Source organism: Pyrgilauda ruficollis, unplaced genomic scaffold, assembly GCF_017590135.1.
Source record: "Pyrgilauda ruficollis isolate IOZ18807 unplaced genomic scaffold, ASM1759013v1 scaffold14, whole genome shotgun sequence".
In the NCBI taxonomy this organism is placed as follows: Eukaryota; Metazoa; Chordata; class Aves; order Passeriformes; family Passeridae; genus Pyrgilauda; species Pyrgilauda ruficollis.
The window spans coordinates 7,030,662-7,056,694 of record NW_024512543.1 but is presented as its reverse complement, the minus strand read 5'-3'; the positions used below and the strand labels follow the sequence as shown (position 1 = coordinate 7,056,694).

The following is a 26,033-nucleotide window of genomic DNA, read 5'->3' as shown; positions in this document are numbered from 1 at the left end:
CAGAACCGACCACGGTTTCATTTATGTTTGTCATGGAGAGGTGCAATGTTCACAATCACTGGCTTAGAAACTAAACTAACTAAACCAAACCCAAAAAGAACATGGTACTAGATTCTCCAAGCATCTTTACCAACAGAGACCACTTTGAGAAAACAGGGACTGAGGATGCTCTGTGCTGGAAGATCAAAGCACAGGAAAGGGAAAACAAGCACAGCATTCTTGCATCCAATTTCTTTCCTGCTCAGGAATGAACATTTTGTTTCTGCTAAAGCACAAAACTGTGCTAAATCAGATCCCTCCTTACAGACAGCAAAACTGCAAATCTCCAAAGGTTATGGTTCAGGCATATAGCTTGAACCATAGCATATAGTCTTTTTTTAACCAAGGATCCCTACAAAAGGAAAAGGGAGATGGCACCGATTAGTGAAAAGAAATGTTTCAGTAACACTGGGTAATAATGACTTCACATGTTTGTAGTCTACAGAGCAAATGATTTGTGGAGCATTACCCTCTTCAGTCTTTACAATGTAGCATACAACAAAAAATGCCATATAAAGTGAACATGAGGATAAATAAAGCCCACAAACTCACACACCCCTACATCTGCAGAGTAAGATAAGCATAACCTTCCCTAGGTCTTATGATCCTGACTCAGTCTGTGCCTATCAAGCCTCTTGCATTTCTTTACCAGGGCATGTGATCTCTTACTCAGTCCCTCCTTTGGAATTCCTAACAGGGACATCTTGTCACCCTAATGAAAAGCTGTCAACATCATCTTCTTCACTGTGTTTCCAGTTTTCTGTATGGTATATGCCACAGATATATGCTACAATTCCAACAGCTACTTCTCACAAATAAACAAACAAATCCATACAGAATTAATCAGGAACAAGAACACTAAAATACTCCTGTCAGACATTTAAATTTTTTTGTTACAAACAGCTTCTTGAAGAACTCTTGCAGACCTCAGACCTAAGATCTTTTCTCCCTCCAACTCACTAAGTGTTCAGAACAGTTTGCAAGATTTGTTTTTGAAAGGAGTATAAATTTGAATTGTCTTCCCTGACTACATAATTAAAGGTAACAACCTGCAGGATTTCTGGTTTCAAGCATTCTAGCAAGCTAGCTTGCTGAAGTTTTCCAGAGTTTTTCCAAGTCAGGGAGCCAACACATCTTTAGGAGCAAGATTAGGTTCCAGAAGAGGCAAAGATCCCCAAGGACAACCAACACACCTGACCAAACATGCTACTGAGGGAGAGGCCACGTTGCTGCAGCCTGCAAACACACCCTTTGCTCCTCACCCACACCTCATCCGCTGCCATCTCTCCTGCAATGACAGTGCCACAGCCCACACCATGCTGTGGGAGCTGGGCTCTCACACCGCTGCTCCCAAAGACTGCAGTCAAGTCCCAGCACATGCCTGCTCTAGGCAAGGAAGCAGATGCTACTTTCCAACAATACAGAAACTCTGCTAAACAAGTGAAAAACCAAAAATTGCTAAGGGGTCAACAAGCTCCCTGTGGAACTCAGGACAACTTTAAATACTTCTGGAACTGAGTAAAAGAATGGAAGAGTAGAAGGCTGCAAGGATTGCCTAAGACACCTGTAGTCAGAGACTGAAAGCACCATGCTGCTACTATGTTTATTTTAGCTTTTAAATTAATAATTGAACTATTGATACAATTAGGGAAACTGGTTGGTTCTTTTACTTTTTTCCAGAAATTCATTATTTGCTCTATCTCCATTAGCTTTTCAAATGACAGACTTAACTTTCAATCTTAAAAAGAACTGTTGGGAATAACTGCATTATATATACCACGGACTAGAGCTAAAATCAGGCAGCTTTGCCAATGTGGTAACACTTCATAAGAGAGAAAAGGGAGTAAAGAAACTGGAAGGACACAATGTGAGCCTTTCTACTCTTTGCCTAGCCTTTATTAAATAGTACATACAAACTTTTGTGCTTCCAGTAGAGAACATTTTTACCTATTTGTTTCAAAAAACCCAAACAACCCAAACCAATAGGATTTCTTTAAAAATGAAAACCAAACAAAAAAAATTAAATAGCAAGCTTTGTGTAGCTTTATTTCACAAAAATTTCCTCTCCCCAAAAGGACACGGAGGTAATATTTTTTTTCATCTATATCAATTAAGCATAGCAAACTAGAAGTGTTTTCTAATTAAAGATTCTATCTGCAACCTGAAGAGGATGGCAGAAGAGCTCCAGCAACTCTTGCAAAAGAAGTGATGTGCTACAGCCACACATTTTATCTCTGCCCATCTGCCCTTCCCACAACACAGCTAGCAGAAGATGCTATGTCCTTGTGCCTCAGCTACTGTACTGTAAAGTGCCATGTTCAGCTTGAATTGCTGATAAAGAGGAGCTATAGCTAAGCTACCAGACCTTACAGTGGAATGAATGAAGTACAGGCACATGTTCACTTCTGCTGACATAGCTAGGAGAAGAACCAGAAAAGCTGATGCTCTACGCCGTTCCAGCAGCAGCCACATCTGCTTCCTCCATATTCAGCTGCTGCTTGCCTCCTAATGATCAGTTTTAAAGGTTATGAACCCAAATTAGAGCTTTTGTCATACAGTCCACGACAGGTTTCCATGAGGAACTTATTGCAACTTCAGCTGTTGCAGCCAAGCAAAAACCAGAACATTGTCCAAAAGCTCTTCTTCATTTTAAAAGGAGAAACAAAATGCAATTATATAGAACAGAAACCTGCAACTCTGACTGAAACACAGTGATCTCAGAGTACCTCTTGGCCACAGGGACCAGTTGGGACAGGAAAGCCCAGCATCAAATCACTTACATAGGAAGCAATTCTAAACAGACACTGGGAACAGAACTATCCCAGCGCTGTGGACTCCCCATAAATCCTCTTTCAAGTAAGGCAGGCAGTGCTCACTCCCTAGAAAGCAATGCCATCTTCTCATAGAGGAGTGCCAACTTCTTGGTGGGAGATGTTACACGTAAAGGGAGAAGAGTTCTGCTGAAACATCCAGTTAATATCTGCTTAACATGTAGTCAAGCACTTGTGGAGCACTGCAGGAGTGGTTCTGGTGATATTTGCTTTTGTTGTTTTATTTGTTGGGGTATTTTTTTAAATGAAATCATGCAACACATGAAAGGTAGGGGCAAATCCTTTTTCCAGGCATCCACCACATTGCCGGCAATGAGATGTGCCACAACAGTGAGTGTTAGCTCTAGGCAGCTGTTACCTACAGGTCAATGGCATTTAAAATAGAAAATCTTTCATACACAGTGTTATGAATAAAATTGCACTTGATTTTGTTAAAAACTCATATCACTGTAACTTTTCCAAATATTTCCTTTCTGCCATCTTCATTTTCTTCATCAACAGGAGCTTCTCTCTAAAACTCTTTCATGCATGTTGAACACATGACACACAACAGCAGCTGTTATCTACCAGAAAATGGGTCTGTTGTTTCTTCAGTGCTTTTTTCTATCTGTCCCCACCCTCCCCCCAAAAAGGTACAGGCAGTTCACCTCTAAGTGTCAATTGTAACATCAAAATATAAACTCCTCAAGCAGACATTAGGAATTTTAGTTTCACAGATTAAATATTTGAAAAGTTACAGAAGGTGCTGGAATAGTACACATGTCAATTGCTTAAAAATCCAAACTTGCAGCAACTTTAAATTCAAATTTCCAAAAGGTTTATAATGTCCTTGTGAACTTCTTCCACAGCAAGACACCCTCCATGACATTAAAGCATCAAACTTTCAAGGCTGAGATCAAGAGACAAATCAACAGGGTGCACTTGCTCCACCAAGCAACTTTAAAAGAGGTGTCTCCACTTCCAAGAGCAAAAAGCTACTCCTTCATTCCATTTTGGACCTTTCAAAGTGGGTAATCATTCTTTCCTAGAAAATAAAATACCCAATCTTGTAGATTTACATTATTCAGAACATGCACATTCACAGCAAACAACACTCATATACATTTTAATCAGGAGTCCAACTTATATAGCAGATACACCACTGATTTTAGAACACATTTGTACTTTAAGAAGTGGTATTGTGGTTGTTCCCACTATCCTTTCCCTCTTGTAGTATTTTACTGTTGTGCTGTCATGAGCAGCGTCCAGATCTGATAAGCCAAGACCTTATCAACTGACTCATGACTCCCCTGGCATGTCAGAAGACTAATTTGAACAGAGGATTTCTTTACTGACCTCATCTGAATCCAGAAGAGCTGGAAGAGCCCTGCAGTGGGAGGAAAAAAGAAGTTAAAATAATTAGAGCACATACTAAGAGCATACTAACAACCATTTTCAACCTTATGTTTTCAGGGCGTAGAAAAGAAACAATGAAGACAGACCAGACCTTTCAATTTAGAAGAAATTAAAGAAAGACACACAAAAAAAGAAGAGCCCAAGGAGTATCCTCAATGACCTTCACGGTTTTTATTCTTTCTTATTATGCTTCTCATTACCAAGTGAACAATTTTCAAGTTGCCATAAAATAAGCTGCCTCACTCATACAGGAACACTGCTGAACTGCACAGAAGACATTTACAATATGGGACCATGTTATAAAAACATGTCCCAGAAGTCAAACAAGTTCCACTGGTACTTCAGCCTTTCCGGCTACAACAGATCTCCCATTTATTGGGATTTTGGCTCCTCGCAACACTGATCACACTCTCAGAAACACAAAAACATGCAGCAGATTGCCTCAAAGTGCCCTCTCCTAGTTTATACCAGTCTAGTCCTTTTTTTCTGAAGGAATCCTATCAGTCTTCAAATAATAAGTACTAGAATTGGGAAAACCTAATTCAATTGAGAAAATGCACTTTTCTTCCTTTTAAAACTTCACCTAATTTCTTTTCTTTACTTAGGTTCAAGCTAAGTTTCATACTTCAATCCAGATCTTCGGCCAAAATCACTTGTTCAAATTTGTGAATACACTGATCTATGAAGTTCAGTTTTGTTATGAAAAATGTAAACACAGGCACCTCTAGCATGTAGAAGTTAATAAAAGCAGAAGAGATACAGTGTACATAGCTGACTATATTACCACAAGCACAAAAATGACATCACATGTTCCAGATAAAGCTGAAAACTGGATTACATTATTCCATGGTTTACATTCAGCAAGATATTCAAATGTCTTCTCAGCACTAGAAAGGGATTTGCTGGTTCTTTGTTTTCTGGATTTATGTATATTGTTTTAACTTTAGTAAAATGCAGACCAGTCTATGGTTTCACATTCCAAGAGACAGTTCCTTAAGTCAGCCTGTGTGCAACCCCAGCAGACTCCATACAAGGGATCAGAGGCCAGTGCCAGGCTGAACCCAACCTCTGCCCATGGAAGTGCAGCATACAAGAGATAAGGCATTCTAATGTACTCCTGTGGGAAAGGAACTTGCCTTTATTGAGACTACAGAAATACTCACACATCTGTCACTGATGAAGGAACGTTCTCCTCTACCCACTTCAGGTCATCCTCTTGCTACAAGTACAGAAATTAAACAGAAAACAAAAGTCAGTTTTTCCACAATGCTGTGATATGCAAGCCTTTTTCTTCTGAACCTACTTAAAAAAAAAAGTATTTATAATGTCAGTTAAAAAAATTAAATACAAACACACACAAAAAAAAACTAATTCAGTTTGATTTCTGGATTAAACACATTTCAAGGAAAAAAAAAATCAAGAAAAACCCACCCACTTGCTGTGAGCTTTGTAACAGTCTTCACCACCACCCCCTTGCAAAATAGGAAAGTTTGATTTTCATCTTATCTATCCTCAGGTAAGTAGTATACAGCTGCAACCAATCATTGAGAAAAACAATGCTAATGACAAAAATATGATTGCTATTATAATGAATTCCTACAGGTACTTTCCACTTTTAAATTTATGCATGAATTCTATGTAAAGATTCCAAGACATAGGCCTCCTAGATAAATGTGAAAACATCTTGGTTATAAGCCACACAGAAAAAATGCATGTTCCCCCAAAGTATTTAGGTAGGTACATAAAAATATGCACATCAGCCCAATGACATAATGAATCACAAATCTCAAAACCAGAAGGCAATTTACTTAAAATATGGCTCAGCCTCCCTCTCAGACTGACAAATTTGTTAAAATAATATATTAATCACTATCAGAATATTGTATTATACAGTTCTATCTACACTGAATTGTGGAAACGTTTCTGAAGAACAGACTGAATTCTTAAGTTCCCCTTGTATTTACAGGAAATCTCATGAGAAACCTGTATTTCCTTTCTTTTCAGTAGTACTGTGTTACCTTATGATACTTCGGCTCACTCACACTCCGAGGCAAACCAAAAAGTAAACAAAGAAGAGATGAATCTTATATTCTTTGAAGTACAGAGGTCATACTCACAACTTTGTTTGCTTTTACATTCCCATTTGGTTCTTGCTTTGTACTTCTCATTTTCATTCCCTCTGAAGCCAGAAAAAGAAAAAATATTGAGGTAACTGAATTATAATTGTTCATAGACTGTACATGAAAGTGTTGAGTGTTCGTTCAGGATATTTCATCTGAGCAGAAGAGACAGAGTTAGACAAGATAATGATTTAGACTGCTTCCCCTCTGAAAGGCTTGCAGTATTCTTTCCTGACAGGTGGAGTATGCAGTTTTTCCCAAATTTTACAATTTTACCTAGGAAATATAAATTTCAATTCCTTTTATTTAAGCCAGACATCAGCAGCATAGAACCCAGACATAGTTCCCCGAGAGGCTGTGGAATCTCCATCCTAGAGGATACTCAAAAGCCATCTGGACACAGTCCAGGGCAATGTGCACTGGGTGACTCTGCCTGAGCAGGGGGCTTGGACAGAATGACCTCCAGGTCCCTTCCAGCCTCAAACATTCTGAGACACAGGCAACTCCTGAAGTTTACTACTGACTGCTCACCAGCCACTTGGTTGCCTTAAAACCTGAGAAGCAATGTGGCCTGGCAGGAAGCCAGATAGTGCTGGTTTTCCAAATACACCAAATGGATTACACACTTCTCCTCAGCTCCTAAACAAGCCAAAGAGCACTGATATATCCCAGCATATCTGATTTGTGGACAGACAGCAGTAGGCATGTAGCCCTACCTTCTACACAGCCTATAGATACAGCTTACAATAGACTATTTCATGAATAAACATATTCACTCCTACGTTGACACTGGACATTCCCATGCTAAGCCCTAATGCAGAAAATGAAGAAGATTTCAGAGTTGAGAGAACAGATAATAAATGAAAATTCTTAAATGGGATTTTAAAAGAGAACTGCACACTAAACCACTGCCTAGCAACAACATCCAAGGGATCCTCGTCATCATGACTGGATTAAAACCTAAGACATGACATATTTAATCAAACAAAGTCCACTGGACATGGCAAAGCAACCACAGGAGTAGCAGTGTTTTCAGTATCAACAGAAAACCCCAGAATTACAGACAATGTAAACACTAAACATAAAGCCGGTGCTTCCTCTAGAACTCTGTGTATCAATGGTAGTTTTCGCCAGAGAGCAAGACATGTTTCTTCAAAGAACTGCCTTCAACACTGAAATTGAGTGGAAATTTTTTCTCTTACCAAAGCTTTCCTTTAACATTGGCTCTTTCTGCTCATCATCATCCTCCTCTTCTGACAGCGGTGAGAAAGCAAACCTATGTGAAAGAATAGTGGAAGAAGTGAAACAATAAAAGCTATCTTCGTATTCTATCTCTTGTCTCCCAAGAGATCCATTACCCCAACACATACATGGCTTGATTATTCTGTGAATCTCATTGATTATGTTTAATATCAGTCTTAAAAACAACATTTAAGTTACTTCTTTTTAAATAAGCTGAGCACCAGGAACAGACTGGATTTTATGTATGTAACTTCTCTTGGTTTACCTTTCCCTACAAACACTGCTTAGTATCCTTACTGATCAGTGTACAGCAACTGAAAATCACCCACCAGTACTCTTTGAATAAACAAGTGTACCTACAACCCAGCATTTTTAGAAAGAGGTAAGAAAAGCTGAACCTTTGGTTGTTAGCAGATGGTCTCCACAGAATCATGATGACAAAAAGGATCATTGAAAACAATAAACGCCAGATGGCATCATCCACCCATAGCTCTTGCCAGTCCTGTCAAGAAAACCAGCACAAATAAAAGATGCTGTGAAACAAGAAATTTCATGTCCTCATCTCTTTCCAAGGCTGAACTATAGGCATTTGTCAAAGAGGCTCATTACCCACAACAGTGACAATTTTAGCCTGTGGTGCTTTGTGGCAATCTCACTACCAAATATAAACTTATCAAGAGGCAGCAATTGTAAAAAGCATTTGATATAAACTCACCGACTGACAGTCCACCAGCCTGAACTTCATGGTTGTCCAGATGATGAATACAATAGATGCTGCAATATTCAAACAAACAAGCTTCTTATTACTAAAAAAGATGTCAATTCAAATACTCAACTAACAGGACTGTGTTTCCCATAGAAAGATCAAAGACCTGAATACTGAAGTCTTGAAATTCAATTTAATTGTTTTGGAAAACAAGGGATGGATCTATTGCACTGACCTCAGACAGAATTTAGGCATAGACCAGTATATTTTACTCATGATTCTTTACAGACACAAGGCATAAATCAAATATGGAGTATTTAGCCAACTCCTGATTACTATTCATTATTCATGTATCACTTTTATCTAGCCTTCAAACCATGGTTTCATTATTACTTGACAAGTAAAGATGACCCTGAAGTAACTGAACAATCTGATCTGCTTGAATGCCTTAAGCATTCAGATCCTGACCCACAACAGTTCCAACACTCAAACGATGTTCTTAGCACAGTTTTAGAAGAGACTTCCCTCCACTAAAGTATTTTAAGATGACCAGGTGCTGAAAGGAACTTCAGAGCCAATTTTGAAAAGGAATGTACTTATTTGATTTTTTGTTTAAATAAAAAAGCACCATCTTTAAAGGTTTCTGCTCATTGTATTGATAGCAGAGAACCTGGAAGTACTGACAAATTTATTCTTGAAATTCAGTCCATCGCATATAAATGGAAAAAGAAACCCAATTTGTATTCTTTCAGAACATAGAGGGCATTATGTTACAAAACTAAGAATCACTCAGATCTTCAGACATCTTAAAAACCCCATAGCATACAGTGATACCGTGATTTTGGCAAAAAGTATCTCTATGAAGTTAACAGCATAAGACAGTAATAAACTTTTGCCCCTGGCAGCTTGAAGTGGGACAAAAGTCCTCTGTTAGAGGACCTGAATTGAACTACTGATCTTGTTAACATCAGGACTAATAATCCACTATCTCTGAAATATTGATAATATTGGCAACAACACTTGGCAAAGACCCACTTTTAGAAATGGGTCAAGTGTTAGAAATACCAAGAATTTTGACTGTACTTTCAGAAAGGTCACTAAACTTAAAATTTGCAAATCAGGCCCTATATGGAAATGAAAAGTGGTTTTATTTAACTGGAAAAAATTTTCTGCTTACCTGCTACTGCCAAGATGAGTGTGTTGGTGAAGTGCCGATACAAAGAGAGTTTCACAACATTCCTTCGAAGTTTTAGCAGCTTCATTGTTTGAGTTAAGCTGATGAATATGTATGGAAAGTCAAGGAAAAGTCTCTGAAGGGAAAAGCTAGTCACAAACTTAGGAGGACACAGACCTTATGATCAACAACTCTCTCAACCACACACTTAACCCTCCAAAAAATTAGACCATTCTCAGTAGAAGATTCATCCTATGACAAAGGTACCAGAGAGCAAAATCTGTCCCTTTTCATGTTATTTAGTCATCTATATCTATAACTCTTGTCACACAAAGATGGTATCCAAACCTCTATTTTGGCCTACGGCCTTTTCCCTCAGGAAAGAGTTGGCTGTGCTTTTGATAAATGAAAAGGAAAATCTAAACTAGAAATTAGTTAAAATCTATTAAATACATATGGGTGCCTTCACATTTTTTTTTATTTCCACAGTAACAAAACAAGTGGTTAGGAGAGACATCATGACAGGGGAGAACTGGGGTTGCCACAGCTGGGCAGTCAGCTATTCACACTTTAAACAGTTTTTGTGATTGACTTTAGCTAAGAACACTTTAGAGGGATTTTGCCATACACAAGTTCAGCATTTGATATCAGTTGCTAAAGTCACGCAAGATTATGGTTGCTTAAAATGAATATGTCAAGACACCAAAAAATAAATGCTGCCTCATTTTGTCACTTACTTCAAGACTAGTTCAAATTTTACAGAGACTTTTAGGTTTGATGTTGCTAAGCAACATTCTCCCCAAAACATAAACTGATTAATTTCTTCAAAGGCTACTGCTCTGGTGCCATGACATGCTACACTAGAACGAAATACTTTCACACTCAACAATGAGAGACTGATAACAGACAGACTGTATTTTGGAGTAGCTTTACACAGGCACATCCAGTTCAGCAAAAACTGGGTAAGCAGTGGCAGCAGAGGCTTACCTGAATACTCAATTACAGAACTTCTATAACCTCTACCAGAAGTACAAAAAACTACACACTTGGATCTTATTTTTTAAAAAAGCTCAGCCAAGAAAAGACTAAAAAAAACCCAAATTCAAAAGAAAACACAACCCATCAAGTAAAACAGTGAAGGATATCCACCAGCACAGGGCAGTATCTAGGAAAGCCAGGGGAATAAAAGCCAAGGAGGCAAGATCATTCTGGGCCTGGAGACAAAGAGAGAGCCAATAAGAACAAACTGAAAAGAAAACAAAGTAGAGAAGTAAGAAGGGTCAGGCTGTTTTATGAGAAACCACCAATATGCCACCACAACACTTCCAAGTTTTGCTACAGAAAGAGAGGGCTTGAACCAAGAGTTTAGTTCAATGTACAGAGAGGAACTGACAATACCACATTGTCAGTTCTCCACCAGCAAGGCAAGAAGCAGTTTTGCAGATTAAGTCAATCTAACACTGTTGCTGAGGCAATTGCTGTAACTAATTGCTCTAGCCATTTCCATTACAGAAAACTAGCAACCAGCTTGTTACAGATGTAGTAATTAAATCTTTTACACTATCCATGGATGAACTGAAAGCTCCACTGGCAACCATGAGTTTGACTAAAAAGGCAAAACTTGCCTTTGTGTGTACATCCTAAACTTATCAAAGTCCTAACAAAAACAAGCAAAACATCTTGTACTCCTTTCAAGTACAGGACAGAAATAATAAGCTATGAACAAGGTCATACATTCTGCAGCTTTTAAAAGGATATCCACAAAATAATACAGGCATCAATCATGGACAGGGCCAAGTTTGCTATCAGAGCCACAGTGTCATAGAAAAACTGGAAAAGTATCAAATATACAACAGGTTAAATACTTTACGCCAAAAACAGAATAACAGAAATCTACATCCCAAGATGCACTTAACGAATCCAGTAGCATCACCACTCATACACACTTCCCCAGGCACAGCCTCAAAAACTGGAGCAGTGGGAATTTGGTTTGGTTGTTGTTGGGGAGGAGGTGGGAAGGTAGCTGTTCACACCAGTACATACATATGTCTGTGGCACATGGGAAAATTCAAGCAGTTATTACTGACCCCCGTGACTCTAAGAACACCTTCCATGCCAGAAAATAACAGATAAAGGGCTCCAGCCATAACTACTTTGTGAAGAGTCACTCCAAGGCGAGGTCTGTAGGAAATAAAGTGAAATTCAGATTAAGTGGAAACTAAAAAGTCAAGTCATGTCAACTTGAATCTAAACATAAGGTATGAAGCATATGACTAAAAGGTCCCTGTAACAAGCCATATCTAGATCCAGAAATATTATTACTGTGCTTGAAACTTACTATTCATTTTGTCTTAGGTATGATGTGACTAAGGGAGACACAGGCAACAGCCCTGTTTCTTAGTTAATCTGTTTAGCTTTCTATGACCGTTTCACTAAGTCTTCACTTCTTCACCAGCTCCCCCACCAAACCCACACTTGCCAAAAATTCCCCCTGCCACCTAGCATGTGTTTATACCATTGAATACAGCTGTGGACAGACAAATAAGTCACGATCTTACCAAAGCAGATCCCCTCCCCTATTAATGATTCTTGACCTACCCCATTTATACAAGCTTCCCCTCACACAGAAGGCAGGCCCATCCATTTCCCATTCCAGTTAGGGGAGCATCTCAACAATGATTCAGAAACCCACCCTACAGTAGCACACAGAAGTAGACGGAAAGAAGAGTAATCACAGTACGGAACTGTCTCTGTTTACTAGAGAAGAAGGTGAGCTCTTCAGAGCACCTAACTAAAACACTTACCTTTAAACAACCAAAGTACAGGGAGATGAATACTGCCCTAAATTCTTAAAAACCAATAATGAAAACTCTTTAAATAGAACACAAAAAACCTGTAACAGAATTACTCACTTGACTATCCCATATCCCAGGCTGACTATGATGACCAGAGTTCGAGCCAACGAGCGTTTGACAGCAGAAAGAAGTTCTGCTAGTATTACTGCTCCTTGAACTACAAAAAGCAAAGAGGAGGAAGTTAGGTCATTAAAATGTAATTTCTGTTTTATTAACTACTGCATGCAATTATAGTGTGAGAGCAGACATAAAAGTAAGTTATTGAAGTGCCTAATCTTTTTATTAACTACATCTGGAGTAGCTTTCAGAAAAGACAGGTCACTTGGCATTGAAGAAAAGCTACAGAAAAATTTTACATCCAACATGGATACTCTTCCAAACAAGTCAACCAACAAAACTTTCTGCACCATGGGTATGGCAAATTAGCAAAGTCATAATGACATTTTACTTGCAGAGTTTCATTTGTATGCATCCAGCCTGAAAACTCAAAACAACAATAAAAGAGAGTTTTACGTAAAGGGAATCTCTTAAGATGGATTATGGGGCTATGGGTTGAATACTAAGAGTTATCTACAGTGCTGTCATCTTGAACAAGGAGTTTCAGAGTATCTTTCCAAGGCTGTTACAAATTGTGAGAAATTAATTACAAGCTACGCTGAGCAAGCCCTATTTTAAACTTAAAACCAGCACATATACCAGTGTCTTAGGTACATAGCATTCTATATATCTAAGACACTACTCTCAGGAGTCAGAGAAAGCAACAGCATTTTAGTTTTAGAAGAACACAGAACACGATGTTTACAACATATAAAAATACAGAAACTCTAGTTCCCTGTCCTTTGTTTTGAAACAATCCTCAAGTAATCATACAGTTAACATGTATCTGCCACTGCAATTTAGCATCAGCCATTAGTGCTATGCCCCTCAATTATCCTGCACAAGGCAGCTGCCACCTACCGGATTCGCCCGTGTAGCGGATGTTCTGGAACTCAGCGTAGAAAACAGCTTTCTCGAGCATTCCCAGGAAAATAACAGCCCCAATCCAGAACTGGATCCTCAGCAGATCCCGCCAGTAACAGGCTGACCACGCAAGCCACAGAACCCCGAAGAATACGTACACAATACACATCACCATGAAAAACTATTGCACAAAAAGAACAAAGACATAGGAACTTTAGACCCAGAAAAATAATTTCCTTGTTTATATTCCACAACTGTAAGACAACTCTATTTTCTATAGCAATTTTGGAAGTTTTTTAAATAGACAAGCATTGTTTCATTTGTCTTCTCTGGACTCTTTAACAGTGAGAGACAGTCTAATTTCTCACTACTAACAAAGGGAATGAGAGTAACTGAATTTCTGTGCAATTTCTCCTTTGAAGAATGATCTGCCAATTTATTCACAGGCATTTTTTCCTAAGGAAGATACATGCTACTAGATTCCAAAAAGGTAAGAATTCAAGCAAATCATCAAGTACTAGAAACTCTATTCGTTCTCATGTATTGTTCTATTAATAACTTCATAATACATTTACAGTACTCTGCAAATAAACTCACAGACCACCTTTAGGCACCATTCCACAGAACAGAGATAAGCAACTAATGCTTGTACGCCCTCTGTTCAAATAATTCGACAACTTTTCTCAAAAGTTAATTTCCAGCAAACTCAGCTTTTGACCAAGTTTTAGGCCAGCAAAAACCTGCAGCTGACAAAGAAATCCAGATATTCATTTACATATTAACGTTTTGTGATTTTTGTTTGGTTCAGTGTTACTTACTTCAGAAGAACTTTTCAGGGTACGTCTCATACAGCAAACAATAAGCTTGACAATGTTACTCAATGCTGAATTTTCTAATCATACCAAAGCAAGGCAAAATTTTCAAAAGGACATGAAGTTTAAGAAGAGGAATAAGGAGAAAGTAAGACATTAAGTGAATAGCAGGAAGTAGTTAGGCAAAGTATAGGACAGTGCTTAATAATCAAGCAGTGTCCTCTTTCAGAAGGAAGATTTTTAAAAAAAAAAAAAAACAAGAAAAGACTGAATTTCTTAGCTGCACAATCCATCAAAACTTTCAAAAACTGAAAACACCTTCCTTAGGAGAGTAGCTTACTGATCCTGACACATTTTCACACCTGACCAATCCATGCAGTTCAAATGCTAAGAACCTAGGTGAGATAGGTCACATGCAGATGCTCCGTTGAGAAAACATTTAGAGATACAGATTCTTTTCTGGTCGTGCCACATGGGATATTTTCACTGATGAATTATATTTCAATAAAGCTGCTGGAGGTTTTTTGCTTCTGTGTTTCAGAAATGCTGCCAGGCTCCACCATCAACAGGCTGCTCTTGCCAATAGAGTCAAGCTAGAGATCTTACTTGTTATTGATCCCCAGCTAAAGTCTGTCTTCACTACATAACATTTTAAGTTCCTTTATTGTTTAGCTTTCTCAACAGAAGAAACCAAGTCACTAACTCCTTTGAATAAAAAGGGGATTAGCTCTTTGTAGCTCAATTATGCTTTCACTGCTAGGTAGTATTAAAGACCTCCTCATGGGGTGTAAGACAGCTGGTGGAGGAAGCGAGATTAAGCTATAAAAGAACAAAGAAAGCAGTGACAAATGAAAGGGTAGCTGCAAACAAAAGCACAGAATAGCAGATTTTCTAAGACAAGAGCTAAGGAGAAAAACAGCACAAGTAAAACTTGTCAGTTTAGAGCTAATAATACTGATAACTTCAGGAACTACAAATTAATAACCATTAATTCAAACAGTCCAGTGAAGGACAACATTGGCAGCGCATGCAAGGAACTGAAATCTGTGCCTGTTTTCCCTACTGCGTACTCAGTACACAAAAAAAACCCACCCCAACCAAACAAAAATAGCCCATCAAACCAAAAAATATCCTTGGGTAAGTAACTCCTGAGACACTGGCTCTGTGTTTCCTGAAGTACGACAGCAGAGTATTTAATTGACATTCAAAGCAACTGACAATTTTATAGATCAAGGAAAAGCTGGCTTACTTACAATCATCAGAGGGTAGTCTGCAAGTGAAAGATACTCATACGGCCCCTTCAGTTCTACTGTCACTGTCAAAAGACAATCCAATTACGAAATAGAACAAGAACCAAAAAGAGGAAGCCAGGGCTTAATTGACTTTCACTTAAGTGTAAAGAAATTCCACATCTTCTTTAAATCTAACTTGCACTTTAATGAAGAAAGCTAAGACTCATTACATACTCAGCCAAAAACATGCAGTTTAAAATTACACACCCCATTACCAAGTAACTCATGCCAGAACTTAAAAGTAATTTTTGCTGGAGATAAATGTTTAACAGGAAGAACTCAGACATGTAAGTTCACTCTTTAAGAGGATTTTTAAATTGTAAAGTTTGAAAAGGTTATCAATGCACTGTTAAATATAATATAAGATCAAGGTGATAACTATAATCTTTGTACCCTAAGTTTTGACTTGTTAGTATAGATCACTGTATTGGTCTGCAAATTTCTGAAACAAAACACCAAGCCTCAAAATTTAAATGCCTGGGATTGAAGCTTCTTGATTTCTATCAGTAAACTGACAGAACAATCTTAGGATCTTCAAGACAGAAGCAATCACCTCTTTTCTTAAATGAGCTGTAGTAATATTCTACCTATGTGAAGTGAAAGAGTCTTATGAAATTGAACCATATAGTATATGCTAAGAGTACCTTAGAATACTTTGACTGGGAATACATAAAATAATGCTGTATTTTCAGTTTACTGTATAAAGAGCTATCTTACTTGTAAAGAGCTTGTTCTGATATGAGGAAGGTGTTGTTCTCTCAGTTCTTTTCAGTCTGGCAGTAGAATCCTTTGCAGTTGTAAGTGCAATTTGCACAATAAAGATATATGGCCCATCTCGCCAAGTTTTGATAACAGCATTCATTGCCTGAAAATAAAACAGCTCCACATAAACAGTGCACAGTCAAGGAGACAAGGAAAAGACAGAAGCAGACTAGCCATATATGGGTGATAGCTTCATGTAAATATAAATTTCATCTCTTCCAAGACCTAAAACTTGTTAATAAATATCTGATATGGGAATTTTAAAGGTATTTATTAGACATAACACTTAAAATTTAGTTGCTTGATTCCAGAAGAATGCTCAAGGACCTGGGAGGTGATCAGGACTTTTTTTTGCAAATCTAACACTGGCTTACTGCAAAAGTACTCAAAGGTACTGCAAAAGCTACAAAGAATTCAAGAAAGCATTGCACTTTTTTCACTACAGAAGCATTAGGACCACTACAGAGATTCCTGCTGAAGTTAATTGCTTGGAAACTGCAGAGCTACATAACTCATCTCCCTGGCAAAGGCTGAATTCTACAGCATAATACAGAAGTAGCTGAGCGGTAAAATATTTCCATAGTAACCATTCCCTATGGACACTACTACTACAGTCCCTGCAACAGCTCTCATACCTGCAAAGCTCAAATCCTGCCAGTGAACTAACAGAGGAAATTTGTCCAGGTCAATATTTGCACCATACATCAAATCAGAGGTATCTTTGAGTTCCAGCATACAAAACTGTTAATTCCACAACTGAAGAAGCTCTAGACCTCGCAGAAACTGCAGTATTTATTAAGAGATTTAAAGTTAAAACTTAGACTACCTATATGTATGCCACCTCCATGACTACTGCACAACTGCAACAAAGATTTTTTTTTATAAAGGGAGAAGAAAAGAGAAATTCAGTACTAAGAGCATGCATTTCTTTTAAGAAACCTCTTTACTACAAGATGCAAAGGAAAGAGAATGTTATATATACTAAAAAATTAGTTTATGCTAATATTAATTAAACATAAAACTTAAGAGTAAACTTGAAAGAAAATGATAAATTTATATACACAAATTTTGCCTTTAAATTATCTTTTCTTGCTGCATGGATTCTTTTGTTTGCAATTGCACACATCTACTTATGTTTTAGCTTTATAATAAATGGCCCCTTATGTACACAAGGAGTAAAATACATTTTCTTGGCATCCAGGACATTCAATTTGAAGTTATTTCGAAAAATTGTTCCTAGTAACATAATATATTATAAAAATACTATGGGACTTAAAATCAAAAGTAATCAGTCAACTTTTCAAGCACAACATCTCAAAAAACTGACTGAAGACAAAACCAAACGTATCCTGTAAGAATCAGTCACCATTGAGAGAAGATAATTTAAATTACTATTTTAAATTACAATGGAAAAAATCAATTTTTTTTATTTATACCATTGGTTGGAATGGTATCAGTTCTATATTTTGCTTACAGACGAAGCAGTTACTCTGTTTTCTGTTTTTCCAGCACTACCTAGTTTCAAGCTAAAAAATTCCAGGCGTCAAAAAAACTACAGAATATGCTACCATCAAGTTCTTATACAAAGAAATACAAATTTTTAAAAAGCAAACCAAAACAAAATAAGATTGCTGAATTACAAGCCATGCTTAAATTCAGTATACATACAGTTTTATCTGTCACCATTGTGTGATTTCCTGCACTCTCCTTCTTATCTTTTAAGCCCTTAGGGGGGAGAAAAACCACAGAAAAATGAGTAAGTAAATTTGCCAAAACTACCTTTTCCATGATTATACTGCCTCATTAGAAGGAAAGGAAAATTACCTCTTGTTTCTCAGGTGAGAGAGGCTCTGGATGAACAAATTCTTTATAGAAAATCTGCAAGATATAAGAAAGGTAAATAATTTATAGACACTTTATAGGCACTTCAACATTTATAGGCACTTCACACATTAACACGACATTACCAGAAGAGCTTCCAATAAACTTCATTATTCTTTAAACAGCTGTATTGGAGAGCTTTCATTTTTCTAAATCAAACAATTGTCCATTTTTACAAGAAGTCTTGAACACTTAATGTTTTGTAATTTGAGAGTTACTTTTCCTCCCTTCAAATAACAGGTATCTATTTTTAGAAACCAGACATGATAGTAGTGAAGTTAATTTTCTTTGTGAAACATTAATCAGTTGTGTATCCCCATCACATGACTAATTCACCACAAACAGATACAGGGTTTTGAGATTTCTGCCTTAATGTATGCAAAAGTCCCTGGATAAGTGAGTACCTATTAGAGATCAAAATTTTTCCAACTCTTCTGAACTATGGTGACTTGAAATCTAGTGAAACTGCTATACCACAAGGATAAAGCCGAACCATTTAGAGAAGAAATTGCTGTGAAACTTCAGAAATTAGTATCTGACAAGAATATATTGTTAAGAATTCCACAGACTTTCCAGAGGCACTGGATGAAAACTTAAAGGCTTTTAAAACCTTAAAGACTTTCACAAGCATGTTTAGTTAGGATGCCCAAGTCCACATTACACAGGCAAACCTACAAGATCTCTTCTACAAAACCAAGTAAAAGCAAAACTGACGCTTCTCATATTATTAAACGCAAAAAGAATGCATCATAGATTTTTTTCTTCCTCTTTGAAAGCCTTTCAAGCCATCTTCACACATCAAAGGAGTTAGAGGCATGCAAGCAGATTACTAAAAGCCATATTTAGGCATTAGTATTTTTTCTTAATTAAAACAACCAAACAACCAAAAATACCAAAAAGCAACCCAAAACGCTAGGTTCAATAGCTATGAGACATTTTCCAGTATTTTTAATCCATGATCTTTTGTCTATGTGAGGAATGGCTGAAGACATGCAACACTCCATAATTTGCCTTCAATTCTTAAGTATACCATTAAATAAAGACAGCAAATTATACTGGTATTATCACCAGCCTGCTGATATACAGCTGGTGTAGAGCTGATGTCTGCACATTACTTCCCTATGCTAATTTTGCATTGTCTTCTTGCTTTTACCTGATTTTTTCCCAACATATTCTAGCACTCCTATTCCATGAGTGCTTAAGTAATTCATTTTTCAACACTCATTTTCATTATTCTAAATAAACATTATTTGACTAATAAAGCCAGTCCTTTATTGATTCAAGTTTAGTGGGATTTTTACTCTGCTGCCACTTCATATCAACTAGCAGCAGCCTCCTGTAAATGAAACAAATTCAGAACACAAAACCACAAACTAAAAGAAGCATTGAACTGTAGATCACTTTTACAGTGATTGGGTTGGGGGTTTCTCACTAGTGTAAGTAAAAAAACTGAATAGCAAGCCAGAAGTGAAGGAAAATTAAGAAATCAACATCACAACTTGGTTGTCACAAACAGATTAAAAAAAAGTACCTCCCAACCTACAGTGGTAGTTACATCAGATAGCAATAGATCTAAGAAGAATCACCACCTTCTCTACATATTGTGTAAGACAGCAGAGCAAGCTCTGAGGTTTCTACCCATACCTGAGGCCTGAAGAGCTCAGAGCAGTTTGGAAAGACGAGAGAAGCAGTGGCATAGTATCCTGACCAACCCGGATGCTCTTCAGCTGTAGTCCCAAAATAGTTATCTGCTTGTTCATCCTGCCAAACAGAGTAGAACTTAGGTTAGCATCAAGTATTTCAAATGGTTTATCTCAGTAGACAGCTGCAAGACCTGAAAAGCTCCATAGTTTCACTCTATACAGGTATACAGGCTTTGAGTAAGAGTTTATCTCAGTAGACAGCTGCAAGACCTGAAAAGCTCCATAGTTTCACTCTGCACACACTCTTGAATCAAATTTAGTAGAATAAAGGCATCAAAACCACACAAGACTATAGAAATGATGGTATACAGGCTTTGAGTAAGAATAGAAAAGAAGAGGTGCAGCAGGAAACAAACTTCAGTCTACACAAACAAACTCTGCATTATCATTTTAAAGAGTGAAGACTCAGTGCTCTGTTACACTAGTAGTTACAATTGTCATAATTAATAATTTAAGTAAACATGGAAAAATATTAAACACAGAAAGCACAACTATGTTCTACCACATTTGATATAAACATTATACATTTTGCACAAATTGCTAATGCTTGCAATGTGCATCCATAAAGAACAGAATTTAGACTTAACATGTAAATATTCGATTTTTCTATTCACTGTCATTAAGCATTCTTGCAAATATTTTCAAATAGCATAAACTCACTCATTTTAGAGTCAATGCATTCACTTAAATTCCTGGGTTGAAAACAATTTTGACAAACACTTCCACCTGATCCAAAACCCAAAAAAGCCAGCAGTTGCAGCAAGCTGTGGATCATTTCAATTCTACTCCAGAAATTTGTTATCTTCCAACAGAAGAATGTGTCTTTCAGACCCAAATCACAACATGGATGCAAGGGAGACTTCTCTAATCCCCTCCTTCCAAGATCTGCTCACCTCTAAAAATCATAACCTATGTTTTTCCCCAGAATTCTTACCCCAAAGTTGAAGACTTCATTGTAGCAGTCAGAGTATCTTAAGTACCAAGTTACATTGAAACCCTGGGAAGGTTCACAAGCTTTTTCATCTCCTTCAACTGAGAAAACAAACAAAAAAAAAAGTCAAACATAAGATATGTAAGACACATATGCCTTCCAGGTTTCTCCTGCCATTCTGTGCAAAAGCAACATAATTAAATTTTAAACATTTTAAAAATGTTTTCCTCAAGTAATTAATTACTGTTTAGTGAAGGAAAGAAGTATGTGAACAGAATTCCATTACAGCATTATACAAGTCTTTTAAAGAGCTGAAGATAATTTGGAAACTTTTTGTTCTGAAGACAATCAAGGATGTTTCAGCAACTGCGAATACCAAATGAGAACATCAGTGACCCCAATACACAAAAAGGGCCTCCCTTTCAGAGATAGGGGCACATGTAACAGGCAGAAAAAGCTAGGAACAGGATAATAAGCCATTTCCACATATAATTTAAATATATCAATGCCATCACCAAGGAAATGAAGGTAAGATTGTGCCAGTCAACCTCCAGCCTCCCAAAATACAAACAAGGTATCTATACACTAGCCCTATACACTTTGACATGCTGTCAAAGCTGCAATGCTACCTAAAACAGCAACAAGACAACTTTCCTCTTTGATTTACTTTTGTAACAACATGCATGAAAAGTGAAACCCAAAACTTTCTCCCTAGTCAGGAAAGGTTGTGTGGGTTTTTGTGTTTCAAATCTCATTCTTAAACTAAAGCCCGATGAAGAAAATTTGACGTAAAGAAGGCAAGCTCGACCCTTAAATAAAATGAGGAGTGACTATTCAGTCTGGGAAGAGCAATTTAGATTATTATATTTGTGTTTCCCCATCAGCTAATGGCAAAACTCTTTAGAGTTAACAGAACACTTGCAGTGGCTAAGAGGTTTCTACAATTTACAGGCAACATTCAGATCAGCGGATGCATCCACAACTTTCTTACATGTACATTTCTAAGGAATGTTTCCATACTGACCACTGCAGGTAGAAAAAGCAATTAGAAGGAAACCCTGCCACCAGGTATTAACTGAATAATCCCACATTACACCTCATGAGCATTAAAACGCATGCAGCTAAAAACTCAATAACTGAGTTTCTAACACCAAAAAATTAAGCAAAATCACTGAAAAAAAGGAGTTTCCTTATGACACCTTCTGGTACACCTGAAAACAAGGCATACATGTTCCACATTGTCCTAGATGTTGCAGAGGGCACAACAAAGAAACTGAATGTCAGCACAAGGACTGCAGTGACATGGGCAGATGGCAAATTCTTTGATGACACAGGCTCTTCTGGTAAAACTGACCAAATGAGGAATACCTCAAAAAAAGTGCTAGGAAAAATAAGATTCAAAATACCTTTTAAATACCTTTTTCTCTGTGAAAAATAAATAGGCAACTACATATTCAGTGGAAGCACCCACAGAGGTAAAATAGGTCACTAGAACAACCCGCAATATCTGCAAACATCAAAATTACAGAAACTTTGAAAAGGAAGTACTTCAAAAGTCATAAAAAGTATCCCTGGTATTTACTGAATTCAGCAAGATTGAAATCTCAGTTCATCAGCCTTCAAACAAAAGCTAGTAATATTAACTTGAATGCCGTCTTTGTACTCATTACAGAGAGCAGGGTTTCTATCACTATCCTATACAAGAAACTAAATGCCTTCTAGAACAGCACTTCAACAAAGCAGATAAAAATAAATTCATTATTGACAACACTACATGCCAGCAGCAAGCTTCCCAGTCAGAAGCAGAAAGCACGAGACACCAATGTGCCATACAGATTTTAAAAAAAGAAAATAAAAATCAAGAAGAGGGGGAAAAAGGAGATAAAGAGATAGAGGTGCTCAGGAAAACCATGAACAAGCCATGAGCAATCATGTTTGGCAAGAATGGTCATTTTGTCTCCACAAACACCACACAGCAAATGTAAGAGGCAACAGACAGGAAACAAAAAGAGACCAGTTTCCACACAGGCATGGGGAGAAAAGAAAAATCACAAAGTTGAAGCTTCCCAGCATCAGATGCAGTTTAAGTTTCATCTAGGCTGAGAAAATTAGTAAGTTCCCAGCCTTTGTTCCTTCCTCTTTCAGTGACCGATTTTCCAAATTCACGTAAATCTTTTAATCACAACGGTATGTAAAACAGGAGTCTTCACTAAAGAATTTTAAGGCTTAATGCCTGTTTAAAGGTTGACAGTACAGTATAATTCAATTCCACATCAGGAGGCAGGTCGAATTCTTACAGACAGATGCACCCTACAACAAATAAATTTTTTTTTCCATGCCTTAGTTCCTTCTCTCAGTTATTCTGGCACAAGTAGATTTACCACATGCTTCACTTCAGAGACCTGTATCTTAGATGCCATGTAACTACAAGTACACTATTTCTATTAAACTTCAGACAAGGAAGCCTAAAACGTACCAAAGCACCAAAATGCACTTTCAACCCCCCTCCTCTTCCCAAGCAGCATATTTCTAATTTTGATCCTGCATTTGTACACTTGCAATTGTCTCACTGCAAGATGTGAACCTCAATGTCTCAGCTACACTTGTCAAGTGGGAAAGCCCTAACAATGAAGTGATGAACCTTCTCTAATAACTACTCAAATTCTACCCTCTGGTTTCAGATTCTTGTGGGATCAAGAGAGGCACTTCAACAAACTCTCCTTGAAACACTGTCTCAATAAGGGCATGTATTGGAAATTAAACCTGAAAAACCACAAGGTAAGTGCAGAGACTAAACAGTTTTTCCTCATGGTAAAACCTGGTGCAAACAACCACTTAAAGTGTTCAAAAAAGATTTCACACCTTTCTAAATCAACTAGTCACTTCTGTAACATCTTACTGCCATTTAATGCTGTCCTCATGTTCACAGGTAAGACGGTATTTCACAGAAACTTTCCTTGGACCAGAAACCTACATAACCCATACACCTGGCCAGATCAGCGAAGAGCAACACACAGAAGAAATGGGAAGGCTGCCAAGATGTTTGTTTAACAGAACAGACTCAATGATCCCACTCACACACTGGGATCAGGAGAAAACACCTCTCAGGAGAGCTCTGCTGCAGTGTGCAACTTTCCCTTCCAACACCCAGAAGAACTCAGCTAAAAAGGAACAAGCCTTGAAAAAACATTGCCTTCTGTATTCCCATCAGTATACAAACAGGCCCTGTCCAGCTGGCACTTTATCTCCAAGACAGGGGAATTTAACAAATCTTAGATAGGAAAAGCACACCTCACAGCAGAGTGCAGCACACCCCACACATGATTACCCACTTGCAAGATGGGCAATGGGGGCATTACCCACATATGAATCAGTTTCATATAGTGGGTAATGCCCCCATTGCCCATCTTGCCCTCTCCACAGACAGCACGAATAGAGCCATTCATTTCTGCTACAACCTAAGCAGATCACAACTGGGAAGCTCCGAGGCTGTTAACAGACTCAACCGTATCAGAGCTGTGGCTTTCATGCAGTGCTAGATTAGCTGTCTCTGAAGCCAGTGCAGTTAAACACTTCACAGTGGTGTGAGTTCCAAATGTTAAAAATAGGCGGGGCATCAAAAAGCAGAGAGAGCAGGTTAATCCTTTGTAACCACTTACATCTCAGGAAAATGGTGGTGTTGCTGAAGAGAATCTTTCCAAAGCTAAACTTTTTCCCCTGCAAAAGCACAAAAAAGGAAGAGGTATTAGTGGGTTTGATGCCTTATCAGCCCTAAAATCACAAGCCAAACAAGTCAGAAATTATAAAAAGCAGTTCCCGTTTATTGATGGTGCTCCAGGTACACTTATGGTGGAGTGCACACTTGATGTAGGGTTTCAACACTTATTCTAAGTTTAGCAAATTAGCATAAATTACAAGAATCCCCAATTAGAAGTACAGTTAATGAACTAAATCCCCTCTTGATTCAACCCCCTACTGAAGCCTCCCCCTTGCTTCTAGCCCCACGTTGTTTATGTCTAAATATATGGGAAAGTGAAATGCCCTTGGTTCACTGAAGAAATGTGACTGTAGTAGGATTCCAGGAATGTGTTTGTCTCACCTAACAGGAGAAGTACTGAAGTTACCTAATAATTTATGTAAGTATACAGTAATAGTCTATAGAGCTACTAACAGATGAAAAATGTATAAAATGCAAAAATCTTTTGGCATCAGGCTTAATGTCACTGAGCTTAAGTAAACATAATCTTCCATTTTGAGTTTTAAGTCAATACAGTAATGAAAGTAAATGTCAAATCTGGAGCCAGTCTTACTGGACTTTCCAGTCATGCTTCACCACCCTCCAACATACTCTTAAAGATGGTTTAAAGGCTTGGGGTTTTTTGATCTGCAAGCGGAATCAACTTCACGTTGACATCTGTTGAAATGATTACAATTTTCTTGCGGATGAGATGGTCTGGACCATCCAACAAAAAAAATAAAAAATTCTGTTCTAAGAACCAATAGAAGCGTTCATTGTGATCCTTCGGTTTTGTTCCTGAGGCTCAAAAGCCTCCCGTAAGGTGCATATTACTCTCACTGTCTGATAAAGTCCGACCGAATTTGAGGCAGCACAGCTTTCCTCCACGCAAATTCAAGCACGCAGGGTTTATCAGAAGTGCCGAAATCCCTTCACCTGCCCTAAGGCCCACACCTCTCTCGGTCCAGCTGCCCAGCTTTCCCGAGGCCAGGCCACGGCGCTGCCCGGCGGTGCGGGCCTCCAGCCCGGCCGCACGGGGGGTGCAAGGCAGCCTCCCCCGCACAGGGCCCACCGAGGCCGGGCACCGGCCGGGCAAGACCCTCCCTCCTTCCCTCGGGCCTCACAGGGGCGGCTCTTCCTCCGCCGCCCATCGGACTATTTCCCGCACGAGAACCTCTCCCCTGCCGCCACCGCCGACCCGCCGAGAGAGCTGAAGCCCGGCAGCAAGGCAGGAGGCAGCCACGGCCCCGAGCCGCCGCACCAGCTCCGGGTCAGGCTCCACAGAGGCGCGGCCTGGGCAGAGACGCCCCCGACCGCAGCCTTCCCGCCCGAGGAGGACGCGCGGAGCAGCCACGGCCTCCCGCCCGCACACGTTCGCTCCGACCGTCGCCACACCGGCCGGCCCGGCGGCTGCGGGCCCGGCCCCGCTCCCCGCACTCACCAGGAGCACCGGCAGCCGCCATTTGGAGCGCTGCCCGGCGCCCGCCGTGCCCGCCAGCAGCAGCACCGCCAGCAGCCGCAGCAGGACGGCTCCGGGCCGCCGCGGCCCCCCGGAACACGGCGCCGCCGCCATCCCGCCGTACGGAGGACGCCG

At 38.8% G+C, this 26,033-nt stretch overlaps 1 protein-coding gene across 2 annotated transcripts; it reads right to left on the bottom strand.

Moving 5' to 3' along the window:
- Nucleotides 1-1,917: 1,917 nt before the first annotated feature.
- Nucleotides 1,918-26,012, bottom strand: TMEM87A (transmembrane protein 87A). 2 transcript variants are annotated; one of them, XM_041459702.1, is made up of 20 exons: nucleotides 25,881-26,012; nucleotides 24,363-24,420; nucleotides 20,707-20,804; nucleotides 19,714-19,830; nucleotides 18,013-18,066; nucleotides 17,857-17,913; nucleotides 16,144-16,291; nucleotides 15,388-15,449; nucleotides 13,320-13,503; nucleotides 12,420-12,519; nucleotides 11,595-11,688; nucleotides 11,266-11,337; nucleotides 9,511-9,619; nucleotides 8,343-8,401; nucleotides 8,026-8,129; nucleotides 7,588-7,661; nucleotides 6,383-6,444; nucleotides 5,429-5,484; nucleotides 4,206-4,236; nucleotides 1,918-3,894 (listed from the first exon to the last, which is right to left on the bottom strand). In XM_041459702.1, exons 1-20 carry the CDS (start codon nucleotides 26,010-26,012, stop codon nucleotides 3,853-3,855), a joined length of 1,713 nt encoding a protein of 570 aa, XP_041315636.1. In that variant the 3' UTR covers nucleotides 1,918-3,852. The 2 variants fall into 2 exon arrangements, with proteins under 2 accessions (XP_041315636.1, XP_041315637.1); XM_041459703.1 differs by lacking the exon at nucleotides 11,266-11,337 and adding an exon at nucleotides 10,653-10,721.
- Between the last annotated feature and the right edge of the window lie 21 nt (nucleotides 26,013-26,033).